Source organism: Mercenaria mercenaria, chromosome 17, assembly GCF_021730395.1.
Source record: "Mercenaria mercenaria strain notata chromosome 17, MADL_Memer_1, whole genome shotgun sequence".
NCBI lineage: Eukaryota > Metazoa > Mollusca > Bivalvia > Venerida > Veneridae > Mercenaria > Mercenaria mercenaria.
The window spans coordinates 7247702-7261937 of NC_069377.1; the positions used below are offsets into that span (position 1 = coordinate 7247702).

The 14236-nt window shown below is 32.3% G+C and overlaps 1 protein-coding gene across 2 annotated transcripts; it reads right to left on the reverse strand.

Moving 5' to 3' along the window:
• Positions 1–222: 222 nt before the first annotated feature.
• On the reverse strand, positions 223–12555 carry LOC128550249 (uncharacterized). Of its 2 annotated transcripts, none has more exons than XM_053528896.1 (4): positions 12489–12555; positions 11391–11651; positions 4097–4411; positions 223–3480 (listed from the first exon to the last, which is right to left on the reverse strand). In XM_053528896.1, the coding sequence occupies exons 2-4, from the start codon at positions 11527–11529 to the stop codon at positions 3416–3418; spliced, it is 519 nt and encodes a 172-aa protein (XP_053384871.1). In that variant the 5' UTR covers positions 11530–11651; positions 12489–12555; the 3' UTR covers positions 223–3415. The 2 variants fall into 2 exon arrangements, with proteins under 2 accessions (XP_053384871.1, XP_053384869.1); XM_053528894.1 differs by having other exon boundaries at positions 12396–12534.
• Between the last annotated feature and the right edge of the window lie 1681 nt (positions 12556–14236).

Consider the following 14236-nt stretch of genomic DNA (forward strand, 5'->3'; position numbering starts at 1 on the left):
GAAATACAAAACAGTTTTATAAATCTGTAAATCACATTATTACCTTCACGGTAGCTAGTAGTTGATTAACAAAGATATGTTGATGGTTACATACCCAAATTTCAGCAAAATCAAATTATAACCACAGAGTCAGTCCCTCCATTCGTTTAACGACATCCAACCAATCTTTAAATGTTATAAATTACACATAGAATGTAACAAATCTATAAAAACAAAGCAAAATGTGTTGTCCTGCAATACCTTTATTGTTTGATCTTTTTTATATACATTTGTTCAAAGCTTGATGAAAATCAATATTTGCACTTTTTCCCATAAAATGTTTTTCTGTCGTTTGATAAATGCAAACAATATAAATGTATTTCAATGACTTTCATAATGAGGTGAGGGCGGTAAATGCATACAAATATATGATCACATAATACTTTCTTGAAAATCTAGTGCGTCAGCAAGACACTTTTGTTCAAATCATTTGCGTAATTTCATAAAAGATATGTACTCCCCGTACATCTAAACAAGTTGGCAAAATATTGAGATTTTGTTAAACAATGTAATATATGATATAAATATATACAATATGCAAGACATTCTCATTTGAATTTAAAAAATCACAGAACTTGTTTCAAATCTATAAATCCTTTCTGAAAAACACGACATGGATATGATATGTCTTCCTCCATACAATCGCATAACATGTGACGTTCGTTATTTTAAAACGATGTAAATGTGTTGTAATGATTTGCCTTATTCGTTATTCCCAACAATTGCCTTTCGGGGTTCGCCGCAGGTTGACACCAAAGGTACATGAACATTAGAACAAGGACAAACATCTAACATCCACGTTCGAAAACAAACCCTATAGCAATGTATTATATGAACGTGTAAATAATAAACATTTGTTCAAAAAATACATAGCCAAAGTTAAACAAATTTTTTAATAAACAACAAGTTCAAAACAAACAAATAAAGGAGTACAGCGGTCACCACAGCGGAGCGGTCAGCGGCGAAAATACCACTGTAGATTTAAGATCTCTCCGCCAGGTGAATCACTTACACACATAATGATACAAAAAAGAATCTTTTATAATCAAAACATGCACGTGTAAGTAGTTTAATGTATAAAAACTAAAAGTTATGAACTATATATGCGTATACTCAATTCCTTTGCAGAAAGTGTAGCAACGAAATAAATACTACTGTGGACCCAACAAACCCAAATATTAAAGCATCTCAGCCATAGTAGGTTTTCAAAACATTTTTCATGAAATGTTACATCCAATCATAGACAAAAACGTAGCTTACAACTCCATAAAAATTGAACACCAAACATGCGGTATGGTTAAAATATAATCGGGTCATAACATCTTTTTACTAGATGGTTGTTTTTGAGAAGAAAAAAAAAACGTATGTCTCCCCATGAAATTGATGTTGCTAAAACAAGTGTTTTAGGAAATAGAACTTGGAAGTAAATTTTAACTTGTTGCAGAGAAACAAATGGTGCTATGCAGATTTTACGCAAAAAAAATTCAAAGTCATAACTCACTGGAAAATTATTTACCCATAACAGCTGCCTGTAACATACTAGTATGTATAACTAGACTTGCTACTTGTCATTCCTAGAAGTTACAGCAAATCCCGTCAAAAGTCTGGGCGAATAATTTCCTTAAAATGAACTTAATGGGTCATAACTCTACAAAAAATAATCATGAGCAACAAGGCATTATACCAATAATTCCTGTAAAGTTTAACTGAAATCTGAAGGGAGTTTTGAAGATGAAAGAAGAATCTCTGCATGGACTTTGATAGTCAAAGGGCCATAGCTCAATAAATATGATTCATTTTAAGACCCGTAGCATATGATCATTCATGTCAAATTTCAATCAAATCCAGCAATTTAAGAGAAGCAGTCCAGACAAATTGAATCCAAAAATATCCTGTAAAGGGCCGTAACTCCGCTAATGATTTGAGCAGGATGTGCTTACGCTGTGCACAACTATGCTTCATAGCAATCCTTCTGGTAAAGTTTTACTGAAATCTAAACGGACTGTGTCAAAGATTTGTTGAATTTGGCTTTATACAAATCACAAATGTGAAGTACCATTTGAAATTTGGAAGTAGTTTGAGAAATGAAGCGCAGACAAGACTTTATACATAGACATTATGTATACCAATCAAAGGGCTGTAGTTCAATGAAAGAACATGCGATGAATCCGTAAAATAAGCTTCGTGTTGATCATTTCTATGCAGTTTCAATCAAATACTAACAATCCAAACAATAGTGAAGGAGAAGTCATCGAGACAAATTTAATTCGTGAATAGCTTTTAAGGGGTCACAACTCCACAGAAAAAATATTTGAGCAGGACTTGCCGACGAATGCACACCTTGACTTCATACCAATTAAACAGAAATCCGATCAGGGAATTTGGAGAAGCGCTGACAAGCCGATATCGGACGGAAGGATGGACAAACGACTAAGGCAAAAACAAAATGAGGAGAACAAAGAGAACAACTGAAAATACTATGATATGTACATATGTAAACAAAAGTGAAAATGTAATAATTTAGGCATATGAAAACATGAATAACATGTTAATGAAGTAATGTATGCATATGAATAAAATCTCTGAAAATATCATTTGGGTGAATAGAATGCAGCAACGAACCACTAGCACCGACCTTAGTACACTTCTATTGCAATAAAATCAGATGTTCTCCACCATCTCAAAGGACAAGAAATTATAACAACTGAGTCCAAGACACGAGGAACAATGGAAAATGTATACATATGAAAACACGAAGAACTTGGACGAAAAAGACACTTGTCGACTTTACTATGTACATACACGAGCTAACATTGTTTGTTATTGTATAACTGCTCAAAAGTATACATAAAATGAATATTGAAAAGTGAATTACCGAGAACTTCTTTCAGAAGTAAACATTAACAAACTAAAATCATGCTGCCTTATTTACACCTTTACATAAATAAACACACGAACAGATAAAAAATGGAATGACTAATGTAACAGTAGTGTTTAAACAATAATTTCCAAAGTTTAAATTTGATCAGAAAACGTAATTGAAAATATTTCTTTAAATGATTATCATATGGGTTAATAAGGGAACAATAGATACTTGGGTAATCCTTTTAAATTTGGTTAACTTATCACACTTTAAGATCAAATTAATTTATTGCATAAACTACACTGACTTTCAGTCATACTAAAGATATATGAAACTTCTTTCTTGAATCTTTCATGATGAAACACTGACGTCCAGACGACTCAGGACTATCTATTTAATTGATGTTATGGTAACTTAAAATGTTTATAGACATGCGCAATGGAGTTGACACATACATCTTGAAGTACCATATCTATTTCATTATGCGTTTTGAGTGAATATCCGCTATACACATTATTCATTTTCTGGTATTGAAGGTAGCTCAGTACTTGACCGATGCCGCTTTCTGCATACACCCTCTGAAAAGAAAATAACACCTACTGAAAAGAAAACAAGACTGATCACTTACTGGAAATCAAGTTTATTAACTATCATCATCATTATTATGTTATGAGACAATCCATATTAAATAATAAATGCATCCACTTTTTCTTTTTGTAATAGACCATAAGGAAAGATTAATAGTAAATTCTAAGCTAGATAAGAGGTATGACGGGATATGAGCACAAATCAAACGCCATCTACCATCTATTTAAAAAAAAAAAACTGTTTATACTCATCACTTTCCTTTTCGAAACTTCTATAAAATTGAACCTCATGTAAAATACATGGATAAATATCCAACAGGGAATGGCACGTTCCAAACACGCAGGCTGCTAAAACCGCAGCTCACAGCACATACACACGATCGACGCACGCACGCACACACACGCACGCACGCACGCAGGCGCACGCGCATGCACACTCACACACACACGCACTAAATCACTATCTAAAAATTTTTGATCACTGAGAACTTCAAATCAAAGTCAGTCTCTGCGACAGTCCCTTTGTTTACAAAAATATTTTCTTTGTACGATTGTACGAAATTTTTAGGGATGTGTCTTTAAAACAAATACTGAAATTAGCAATTACCTTCTTGTTTATGACTGTGCAGTGTCATGAAGAGTGTTTCACCATAATCAACACTGATTGCTTTAAAGTCATCAACAGTCATTTTAATAAGATCAGCACCAGTATATCTTGAAAACATGTCCAATAGTTGCTTCCGATCACGTGTGTCTATATTATATTCAATCGCTGCACTTTTTATCCAGTCATGAACTTCGATACTGCTCCAGTGTTCAAGGTGCAACGACTTCCAGAGAGGAACTGTGTTCTGACTGGTACATGCGCCTGCCAGATCTTCAAGTAAACGGGCGATCTTGGACTGATAAATGTTAGATCTGACTGGGGAAAAATAACAAATACGTAGATATAAGTTGCATATGAAACGCAAGGGAAATAATTCTGAACTAACGTAGACGTTATGTTCCGACGAGTAATCTGGTAATACATTAAAAGAGCTTCTATGTTTGTACTTGAAACGTTGAATTTTAATACTATGATATTTCATTTGTTTTAGACATTAGAACTAAATTCATGAAGTTTGTAAAGAGACTGAGTGCAGATTGAAAGAGTCATGGCATACAATGGAAGCCTAAAGGTAATCCAAAGAATATGTTTTATAGTAGCGTTTTGGACAGCTTAAACACCCAACTGCCATATATAAACCAGGAGATGGTACCCAGGGGCAGGCGTTTGATATAAATTATTTTTCAAAATTTTAAATAAACTACTGGATAAAAAGTTGTTAAAAATTGCATAAATACACATTGAAAGATTCTGTATCAATTAGTGTAATTACATGTATTTTTAAAATAAAAAAATTTGGAGAATAGTTTCAAAACATAATTTAAACTAACTGCCAAAAGTTTGATCTTGCCGGGAGGAGCTAATGAGGTCATGAGCCTTGGAGAAATAGAGAAAGTAAATAATTCCTACGTGTTTAGTTTTATCAACAAACCTGATAGGCAGAAGGCTTCATGTATCAATGGTCATAGTGTTCAATTTTGTAAATGATGATAGCGATTTCTGAGGTTGTTCCTGGAAACCCAGGGATGGGCTTGTGGGATGGGATGGGATGGGATGGTCTCAAGGACATGGGTTGAACCCATTTCCCCCAAAATCTTCTCAGATATTCGAAGGTTTCTTATGGCGAAACAGTTCTCTACAAAATAAATTATGCTCCTGAGAATTCATGCCATGGTGACAGTAAGATCTGGTCAAAAGTAACAGAAAGGGTTAATGCCTTCTTCGATAGGCAAATAACAGTAATAGTATAGTTTTATTATTGTTATCAATATCATTATTAATTGTCTTGATCCAGTCAGTTGTACACTTATTATAACAGTATTAATTTTAAAGGAATAACTATAAGAAATAGAAACACATAGAATATAATTCTTGAATATGTATTTGTAATTGAAACCTTTATGAAATAACAGTTGACCTATTTAAGCTTACATAGTGAAAAATACATTTGAATATCAAAACAATAAACAATTCGGTATAATGGAAAGTTATGAAGATAAAGGTTAGGAAAATATATGTCACCGGGGGGAAATGACGAATTCAGCACCTGACTTCTAAAATACGTCAGAGAATGAACCTACACCGATTTTCCTTAACACTAATGTGTTAGGAAATAAAAAAATAGTTTTTGAGAGAAAATGAAATGGAAATAATTCAAGATTCAATGTAAAAAGATTAAAGAAATGAATTTAGATACATTAGACATACTCTAAAATACACAAAATGGGATGCTCAAACGTATGTCAATTTTCAATTTATCGAATATAAATAAAATAAATATTTTTTTTATGTTTAAAGTAAGTGGACAGTAAATTATAAATATTTGTTCCAAATTATTGCTTTTTTGCTTTACTTATGATAAATACAGTCCATACATTTTCATTCCTTATATTGGAACTGTAGAAGTACATTCTAACGAGCAAAAGAACGAAGTACTGGTATTATTTCTTCGTTTCCCTTCTTGGCAGCGAATACACTCACTCTGGGAATTGTAATTACAAATTGTATCTCTGTTATCCTTAGCTGACCATTTAACGGCTCAGTTGATCTTATAATTCAAGTTCATCACTGTATATATCTTCGACTTTGGGCCAACAATCCAATGACCTTCAGCCCACCCCATCCCATCCCATGAGACCATCCCATGAGCCAATCCCAGGTTTTCTAGGCTCCCCGTCTGTAGCATATTAAAAGCTGACTTCGGGATTAATTGCGGAATACGTTTAGATAGTGCAGGCATTATATAAATACTTTATGACTGGTGGGATCCTGAAAAACCTGGGATGGGCTTATTGGATGGGCTCGTGAGATGGGATGGGATGGGCTCAAGGACATGGGCTGAACTTATTTGCCCCTATAATTTTCTCAGATCTTTTAAGGTTTCTTAAAGTGAACAGTTCTCTATAAAATAAATTATACTCCTGGGACTTCATGCCATACTGCCAGTAAGATCTGGTCGACAGTAACAAAATGGGTTAATGTCTTATTATTAGGCAAATAACAGTAATTAACATTATTCATTATTATCGTTTACATTATTATTGTATCATTTCTTGATCCAGTCAGTGGTACACTTATAACATACTAACTTAAAGTAATATTATAAATAAAAAGTAAACATAATAATTATATAAATATAAAAATAAAAATATATATATCGCTTGAATATGTATTTAGTAATGAATACCTTTATGAAATAACAGTAGACTTATATAGGAACAAAAATGTATTTGGATATAAAAAAATAAACAATTTGGTATAATGAAAATTATGAAGAGAAAAGTTAGAATTACATGTATATAATTACGGACAGAAAATTTAGATAATTCAGACATTGACCTACTAACAAAATCAAGAATGAACCTACAATCATTAATTATGTTAAATGAATAAATTAATTTGATGACAGAAAAATGAAATGGAAATAAATCAATTTCTGAAAAAATTACTGACTATGATAAAAAGAAAACATTAATTACATAATATTCAATACGAAAAGATAACAGAAAAAGAATGTTAATTCTTAGTACATTTATAGAATACATAACTAGGGAATTCTCAAACACATGTGCAATATTTACATTTTATTGATTATGATAATAAATATGTTATCGATGTTATACTATTAACGACAATACTGCACAATCCAATACCCATATTGGCCCATCCAAACAATGCCAGGTTTTCAGTTCTACTTTCATAATAAACAGCATGTTTACATTTAACTCCAGTGGACAATAATGATTAATTTTGTTCATAATATATACATTGTTTTTTGTTTCAATAGTTTATGTCAAAATAATCACTGTCATAAAGTTCATTACTTAATTGAAACCGTAAGAATATTCTAACAGTTTTTAGAGTAATAATCTAGTATATTTATTTTTTTAAGTTCACTTCTGGCAGCGAATACAATGATGGTCTCACTACTATGAAATTGTACTGTACAGAGCTTGTAGCCTTGTTATCCTTACTGACTCTTATCATATGCCCCAGTTGGAATCTTTATTTTACAACTGTTTCCCGACTATAAATCTTAGAACCTTGGGGCAAAGATGCCCATGCCTTCAGCCCATCCCAACCCATCCCATGAGTCATCCTACAGTCCCATCCCCGTTTTGTTTGCCAGCTGCTATGCCTGGATTCGGTGGTTATTTTCCCACCTAAGCAAAATTCATATCCTGGAATGAAAAGTTACTGAAATGTCGTTACCATATAACATTATAAATCAGGTTGATTGCGTGGATAATTGGTATGACTAATTCTGGGTTCGCTTCTCTATTGACTCTTGACTAGGCTAGCACTATGAGAAAGCCTGTATGTAAATTTGATGGTGATGCTGCAAAAGTCATGACCAAGTATTCTCTAAGTCATCAAATGTTCTTCACTCTTTCATATACCAGTAACTAATGAAATTTAATGGACTATTTTTTTAACATAAGTAAAACCAAAATTCTACTATTTAGTAACAAAATATTGATCATTCATTGTCCACAGGGTGTTCATGTAAACATCAAAATTTATTTATTTGATTTATATTCAACAAATTGATAATTGACATACGTTTGAGAATCCCCGTTTTCGTATGTTATAATATGATTAATATATCCAAATTTATTGTTTATGACCTTTTTATATTGAATTTTGTGATTGTTTTTTCTTTTCATTTTCATTAACTTATTTTTCTTTTCAGAATTAAATTATTTCCTAAGAAATTAATGTTAAAGAAAATCAGAGTAGGTTCATTCTCTCCATTACATCAGTTTACTGCTATTTCATAAAATATACATATTCATGGTACAAAAATTATTTTCTATTTGGATTTTTTTAAATTATTACTTTAAAATCATTACTGTTTAATAATTGACTACTGACTAGATCAATAATGTTAAAAAGAATAAAAACAATAAATAATAAATGAATATCATTTTCATTGTAATTACTGGTATTTACCCATTTAAGAAGATGTTTTGTAATTCTTGTAAAGATATGTTTCACCTTAAGAAACCCAGAATTTGAAAAAAAATGGGGGCATGTTGTTGAACTCATCCCACGAGCCCATCTATGGTTTTCCAGGATCCTCTCTTGACTGGTGGATTACCGCCCCCTCCCCCCTCTCCCCCGAATTGAATAACCTAACTAATTATTATTATTTTGTTTATTGAAGACTTCGTATTATTGTCCTTAAGTATTGACCAGACACCCATGAATATTCCGTATGTTTCTGTAAATAATTTTTTGGTGTTCAAACTTAGATAGCAATATGAATATTGAAAAACAAATAACATATATACATTTCTTTATCGAGTGCATTAAAGCTTTGCCAGAAAAGTAATTTTCAATTCTTAAACTAAATAGAATATCATAATCATTTCTGCAGTTATATCTTTTATGTTATTTTAAACAAGTTTTAAGCCAGGGTGTAGAGAACTAAACAAACATACAGTGATATTTTTCTTTCAAATAGTTTATCGTTTTTTAGACCTTATCTCAGTAACATTTGCTAGTGTGTACTGTGAAATCATTTAATTTTGTGGGTATGAAATTTCGTGGTTTTGGTCAAAACGGCAATTTCATGGGGATATGAATTCGTGGATTTCAACTTTTGAACATAAAATGAATGGGAAATTTACTTGTTCGTTGGGATAAAATTTCGTGGATTGACTCAACCACGAAATCCACGAAAATTAGTCCCCCACGAATATTAATGATTTCACAGTATGTTTTGTTCTACATCCCAGATTTGAATGCTTCAATATTTCTACATTGATTGCTACAATACCTCAATCAATGGGCCTATCAGACATGTCAGAAAAGCTAAATGAATGTTTGATTTTGAAGTTGCACTGTTCAAGTTCAATTTACATTAAGAAGAATATCAGGAATGCTAGCCTCAACTTTGAATTTTTCATAAGACTGATTCTAATATGGATGCACAAAATATTAATAATATTAAATTGTAATTATCAAAACATGTAAGATCATATTTCTTCTTCTTCAACTGCCCCTTGTTTACATTTGCTTATGAATCATTTAAAGTGTGTTATTTTATTTGACAGACAGCCTACAGTAGCGTTGTTATTCGATAGGCTACTCCTACAAAAATAACTGCCAGGGTAGTAAACGTTGTGGCTTTAAGGTCTAAGTTTAATGTTTCTATATGTCAGATATGTCAGAGTTCAGCTTAAACCCACAACTGCCGTATAAAAGCCGGAAGATGGCGCTGGGACAGGTTTTTATGTAAACCATGCCTGCTTCACATCAGAGAGTCCTTTTTCAAAATTTTAAATGAACTTCTGATTAAAAAGTTACAAAAAATTGCATACATACAGATTAAAACATGCTTTATCAATTGGTGTGATTATTCTTAAAAACAAACTATTGTGAAGTATAGTTTCAAAAAGTAGTTTAAACTAACTGCTACAAATTTGAATTAGTTGGGAGGAGCTAACGAGGTCATACACCCTGTAGAAAAAGAGACTGTAACCAATTTCCACATGGTTAATTTTATCAAAAATCCTTATAAGTATCAATGGAATTAGCACCTAGAGTCTGAGTGCATTGTAAAGTTTTGCCAGAAAAGTAGTTTTCAATTCTTAAGCTGATTAGAAATTAGTTATCCAATTCTTAATGTATTAAAATTATTTTCAAATCTAAACTGATTTAAATTTAGTTTTTCAATTCTTAAGCTGATTAGAATTTCATAATCATTTCAGCAATTATATTTTTTATGTTATTTAGAGCAAGTTTTAATTCAAGACAACAGACATACAGTGACAAATTATTTCAAATAGCTTATCATTTTTGAGACCTTATTATAGTAACACTCATAGCTAATTTGTGTGTATTGTTCTACATCCCAGACAGAAAAGCTAAATGAATGTTTGATTTTGAAGTTTCACTTTTCACTTTACATTAAGAAGTTTAAATATCAGGAATGCTAGTCTCCACTTTGAATTTTTCATAAGATTGATTCTTGTATGGATGCACAAAATATGGATGATATTAATTTGTAACCATCAAAATATGTAAGATCATATTTTATTTCTTCTTGTCCATTGTTTACATTTGCTTGTGAATCATTTTAAGCGAGCTATTTTTAGCTGACAGACAGCCTAGAGTAGCCTTGTTATTTGATCTATGCTACTCCCTCAAAAATTACTGACAGGGTATTTAAACCCCAAACTGTCATATAAAAGACACAAGATGACGCTGGGGCAGGTTTTTATAAAAGTTATGCATGCTTCACATCTGAGAGCCCTTTTAGAAAATTTTAAATAAACTGCTGAAAAAAAAGTTACAAAAATTGTAAACATCTTTATCAATTGGTGTAATAACTTTTTTTTAAACAAAAACAAGTGTGAAGTATAGTTTCAAAAAAAAAATAAAGAAGTTTAAATATCAGAAATACTAGTTTCACCTTTGAATTTTTCACAAGATTGATTCAAATATTTATGCACAAAACATGAATGATGTTCATATTTCTTCTTCAACTGCCCATTATTTACATTTGCTTGTAAGACATTGAAAGCGAGCTATTTTTAGCTGACAGACAGCCCAGAGCAGCACTGTGATTTTATAGGCTCTTCCTACAAAAGGTTATTAAAGGCTGGGGCTTTGCTTCGGGCGTAGTGGGGTTTGTATATTCTATTACCTCTCATGAACAGACTCGATCAAACCAAGTCTCCTGTTATATCTGGCTTGTTTACATTCTATAGGTCCAGATGACATTCTTTTAGCTTTGATTTGATTCATTTTTTCCTTTCTCACTAAGTTGGGGAAAAAAAAGAATTACCTTCGAAGTTTGGAGCCACGTCTAGGATCTGTTGAAAGGCTGTAAATATCAACTCGCCAACATCTCCAAACTGAATTCGAAAGTCTGGAAGAAGCATAGCCAACAACCTCTTGCCCGTGTATCCGTGAAGACAACCCATAGTCCTAGCGCGAATATGCTCTGGGAAGTTGTATTTGTTAGATGAAAACGATATCCATTCTTGAACGGCCGATGTGGACCAGTTCTCCGGATGTTGGCAATTCCATAGTGATTCACTTACACCTAATTTCACAATTTACAAATGATTATCATTTCATTTAGCCAACAGGATAAACTTTCAACGTCTCATTAATTTTCTTGATATTTCTGTCTCTCATAAATTAAAAACGGAGTCAAACCGCAATTGCCTTTGTTACATGTAGTATATATATTCAGTGTTTTACGCGGATGCAATATTTCAACGGTTAGGCTTAAAAAGCTATGGCAATTTTACTATTCGTAAACAAATTCAAGAAGTATCTTGGTTTGACATAATCTAACTTTCTCCAGCTTGATATTGACAATTGTTTTCGTCTAAAATAAATATTTATAAAGTTTGAGGTATATTATATTTTACATTGTATTTCAATCAATCGCCCATCAGTTACAATGTTGAACTAAACCCCGTCCTAATCCATTCAAATAACAAAAGGTTATTGGTTATTCCGAGATTCCCACCCTTTCCTGAAATAAGACACGAATAAGCACCCATGCCCAACAAGCTCGAAAGCCATAAGCCCGAACGAAATTTTTAAATAAATCTTTACAAGCAAATGAATGCTATAAAACGGATCTCCTTCGATGCTATTTATTTAATACTTATTTTAATACATTTTACCGATATAGTGAGTTTAAATCAGTATAAATAAACGAAAAGAATATCGAAATAAAACATAAAAACTATGTAGATCTATTGCATGAATGTATTCAGTTTATTTTCAAAAAAAAATAAATATTTTGGTATTTAAAATAACGAAAATTTGTTACCTGCCGCCAGTTTTATCAGATAAATTATTTCTCGTTGTTAATATTTTGACAAATACTTTATCATTAGTTAAGGATAAGAATTAAGACTTTTACCGTGATTTTCTGCCTATTTTAGGGAAATTTGAAATTTGTATTTAACAAGGAAATGATTGGAGAAAGATTACGTAGTAATTTTAGGCTGGTTCCTGTTCAGTGCACGCTCACAATTCATAAACTGATAAGTTGTTTATTATCTAAAAATAGATAAGAAATTCCCACGATACTTAATATGGTGTTCATGAACGGACATAACGTTTTGAGATTGCAGGTTTTTGTTAACCGACATGTTTCAGTAATATAAATAATTTTCCTCTACTATTAGCCTGGCTTTTGGCTGCATGGTTGTTTTTTCACCGATACTGCAGCCGCGTCATGAGAAAACCAACATAGTGCATTTGCGAACAGCATGGGCCCAGACCAGTCTGCGTATCCGCACAGTCTTGTCAGGATCCATGCTGTTCGCTAATGGTTTCTCTAATTGCAACAGGCTTTGAAAGCGAACAACATGGATCCTGACCAGACTGCGTGGATGCGCAGGCTGGTCTGGATCCATGCTGATCGCAAACGCACTATGTTGGTTTTCTCATGGTGCGACTCATTTCATAAATAAATTTTGAGCCTCTAAAGTAGCACAATGTTATCTGATGGCTAAACCAAACCTATGTTCAAAGCAAGGGGAAATAAAAATGTAAATCTACAAAAAAACTTCCTGGAATTTTTTCCACTGCTAACGAAGAGAAATATGACTGCAAAAACATAGGACAGCAGCCTGTCTACTCTGTTGTTACTACTAAGTATTTTTTAGCAGGCGATCTATTTAGCTAACAGTTAGATTCAAATTACCTGGCTCTAAACATATTAAATCATTTGTCCTGGACACTACTGACTTGAAAAAAAAACTTATTGGTTAGTTGCGCGATGTGTTTTACCAAGGATGAATTGATACATGTTGAGGTTGTTATATGCTATCAAGTACTTAGTATATCATGTTTTTTCTTTACTATTTCAATGTTGACATTTCAATGTGTCTGCATAGTTCCGTATGAAAAATGATATATGGGCCATTTCATTAAAGGAAATCACTTAATTTTCATGTAGTTGTAGCGCAGTCATTGTCATGGGGTTAAGTGAGGAGATCAGTTTGCCTATAGCCGTTACCCTATATATTTTAGCGAATTCTATCCCTATTGTGTGCTCCCCAGTACACCATACTTGTTTTGAGAAGTATTAAATCGCTCTTACGTAAGGGTGGTTTCGCCGATTAATATCATTGGTCTTTACACAACCTTGAAAAATATCTCAAGGATTTTCATTGATTCGTTTATAGTAATAAACTTAAAAACAAGGAAGTATCATTTCCTATTGGGTTATTTAAGTCTCGTGAACTGTGACGCGTGAGTGCGATCATAATCGCGGCGTGGTTTATCGCTACTTTACTAATTATAGTTATGATGAACACGCTATCAAGTACTTAGTATATCATGTGTTTCCTTTACTATTTCAATATTGATTTATTTGAAGATAATGTCATAAATATATGAAATATATAATTTATTATATCTAATATATAATTATGAAAAAATAGATTAACCATAATGAACATCCGTACAACCGACCAATAAGTAATGTTCAGAATCTGAAGTATCTAGATCTGTGATGTTTTATTATGAACAGAATACGCATGCGCACTATGTCCAGCTGTATCTATTGTTTCATCATTTGTTTTGTACTTTTCTTACGTCATCTAAAGTGATGGTAATTAGTATTCAAAGATGCATTTCATAACTTAAGTAATACTCCAT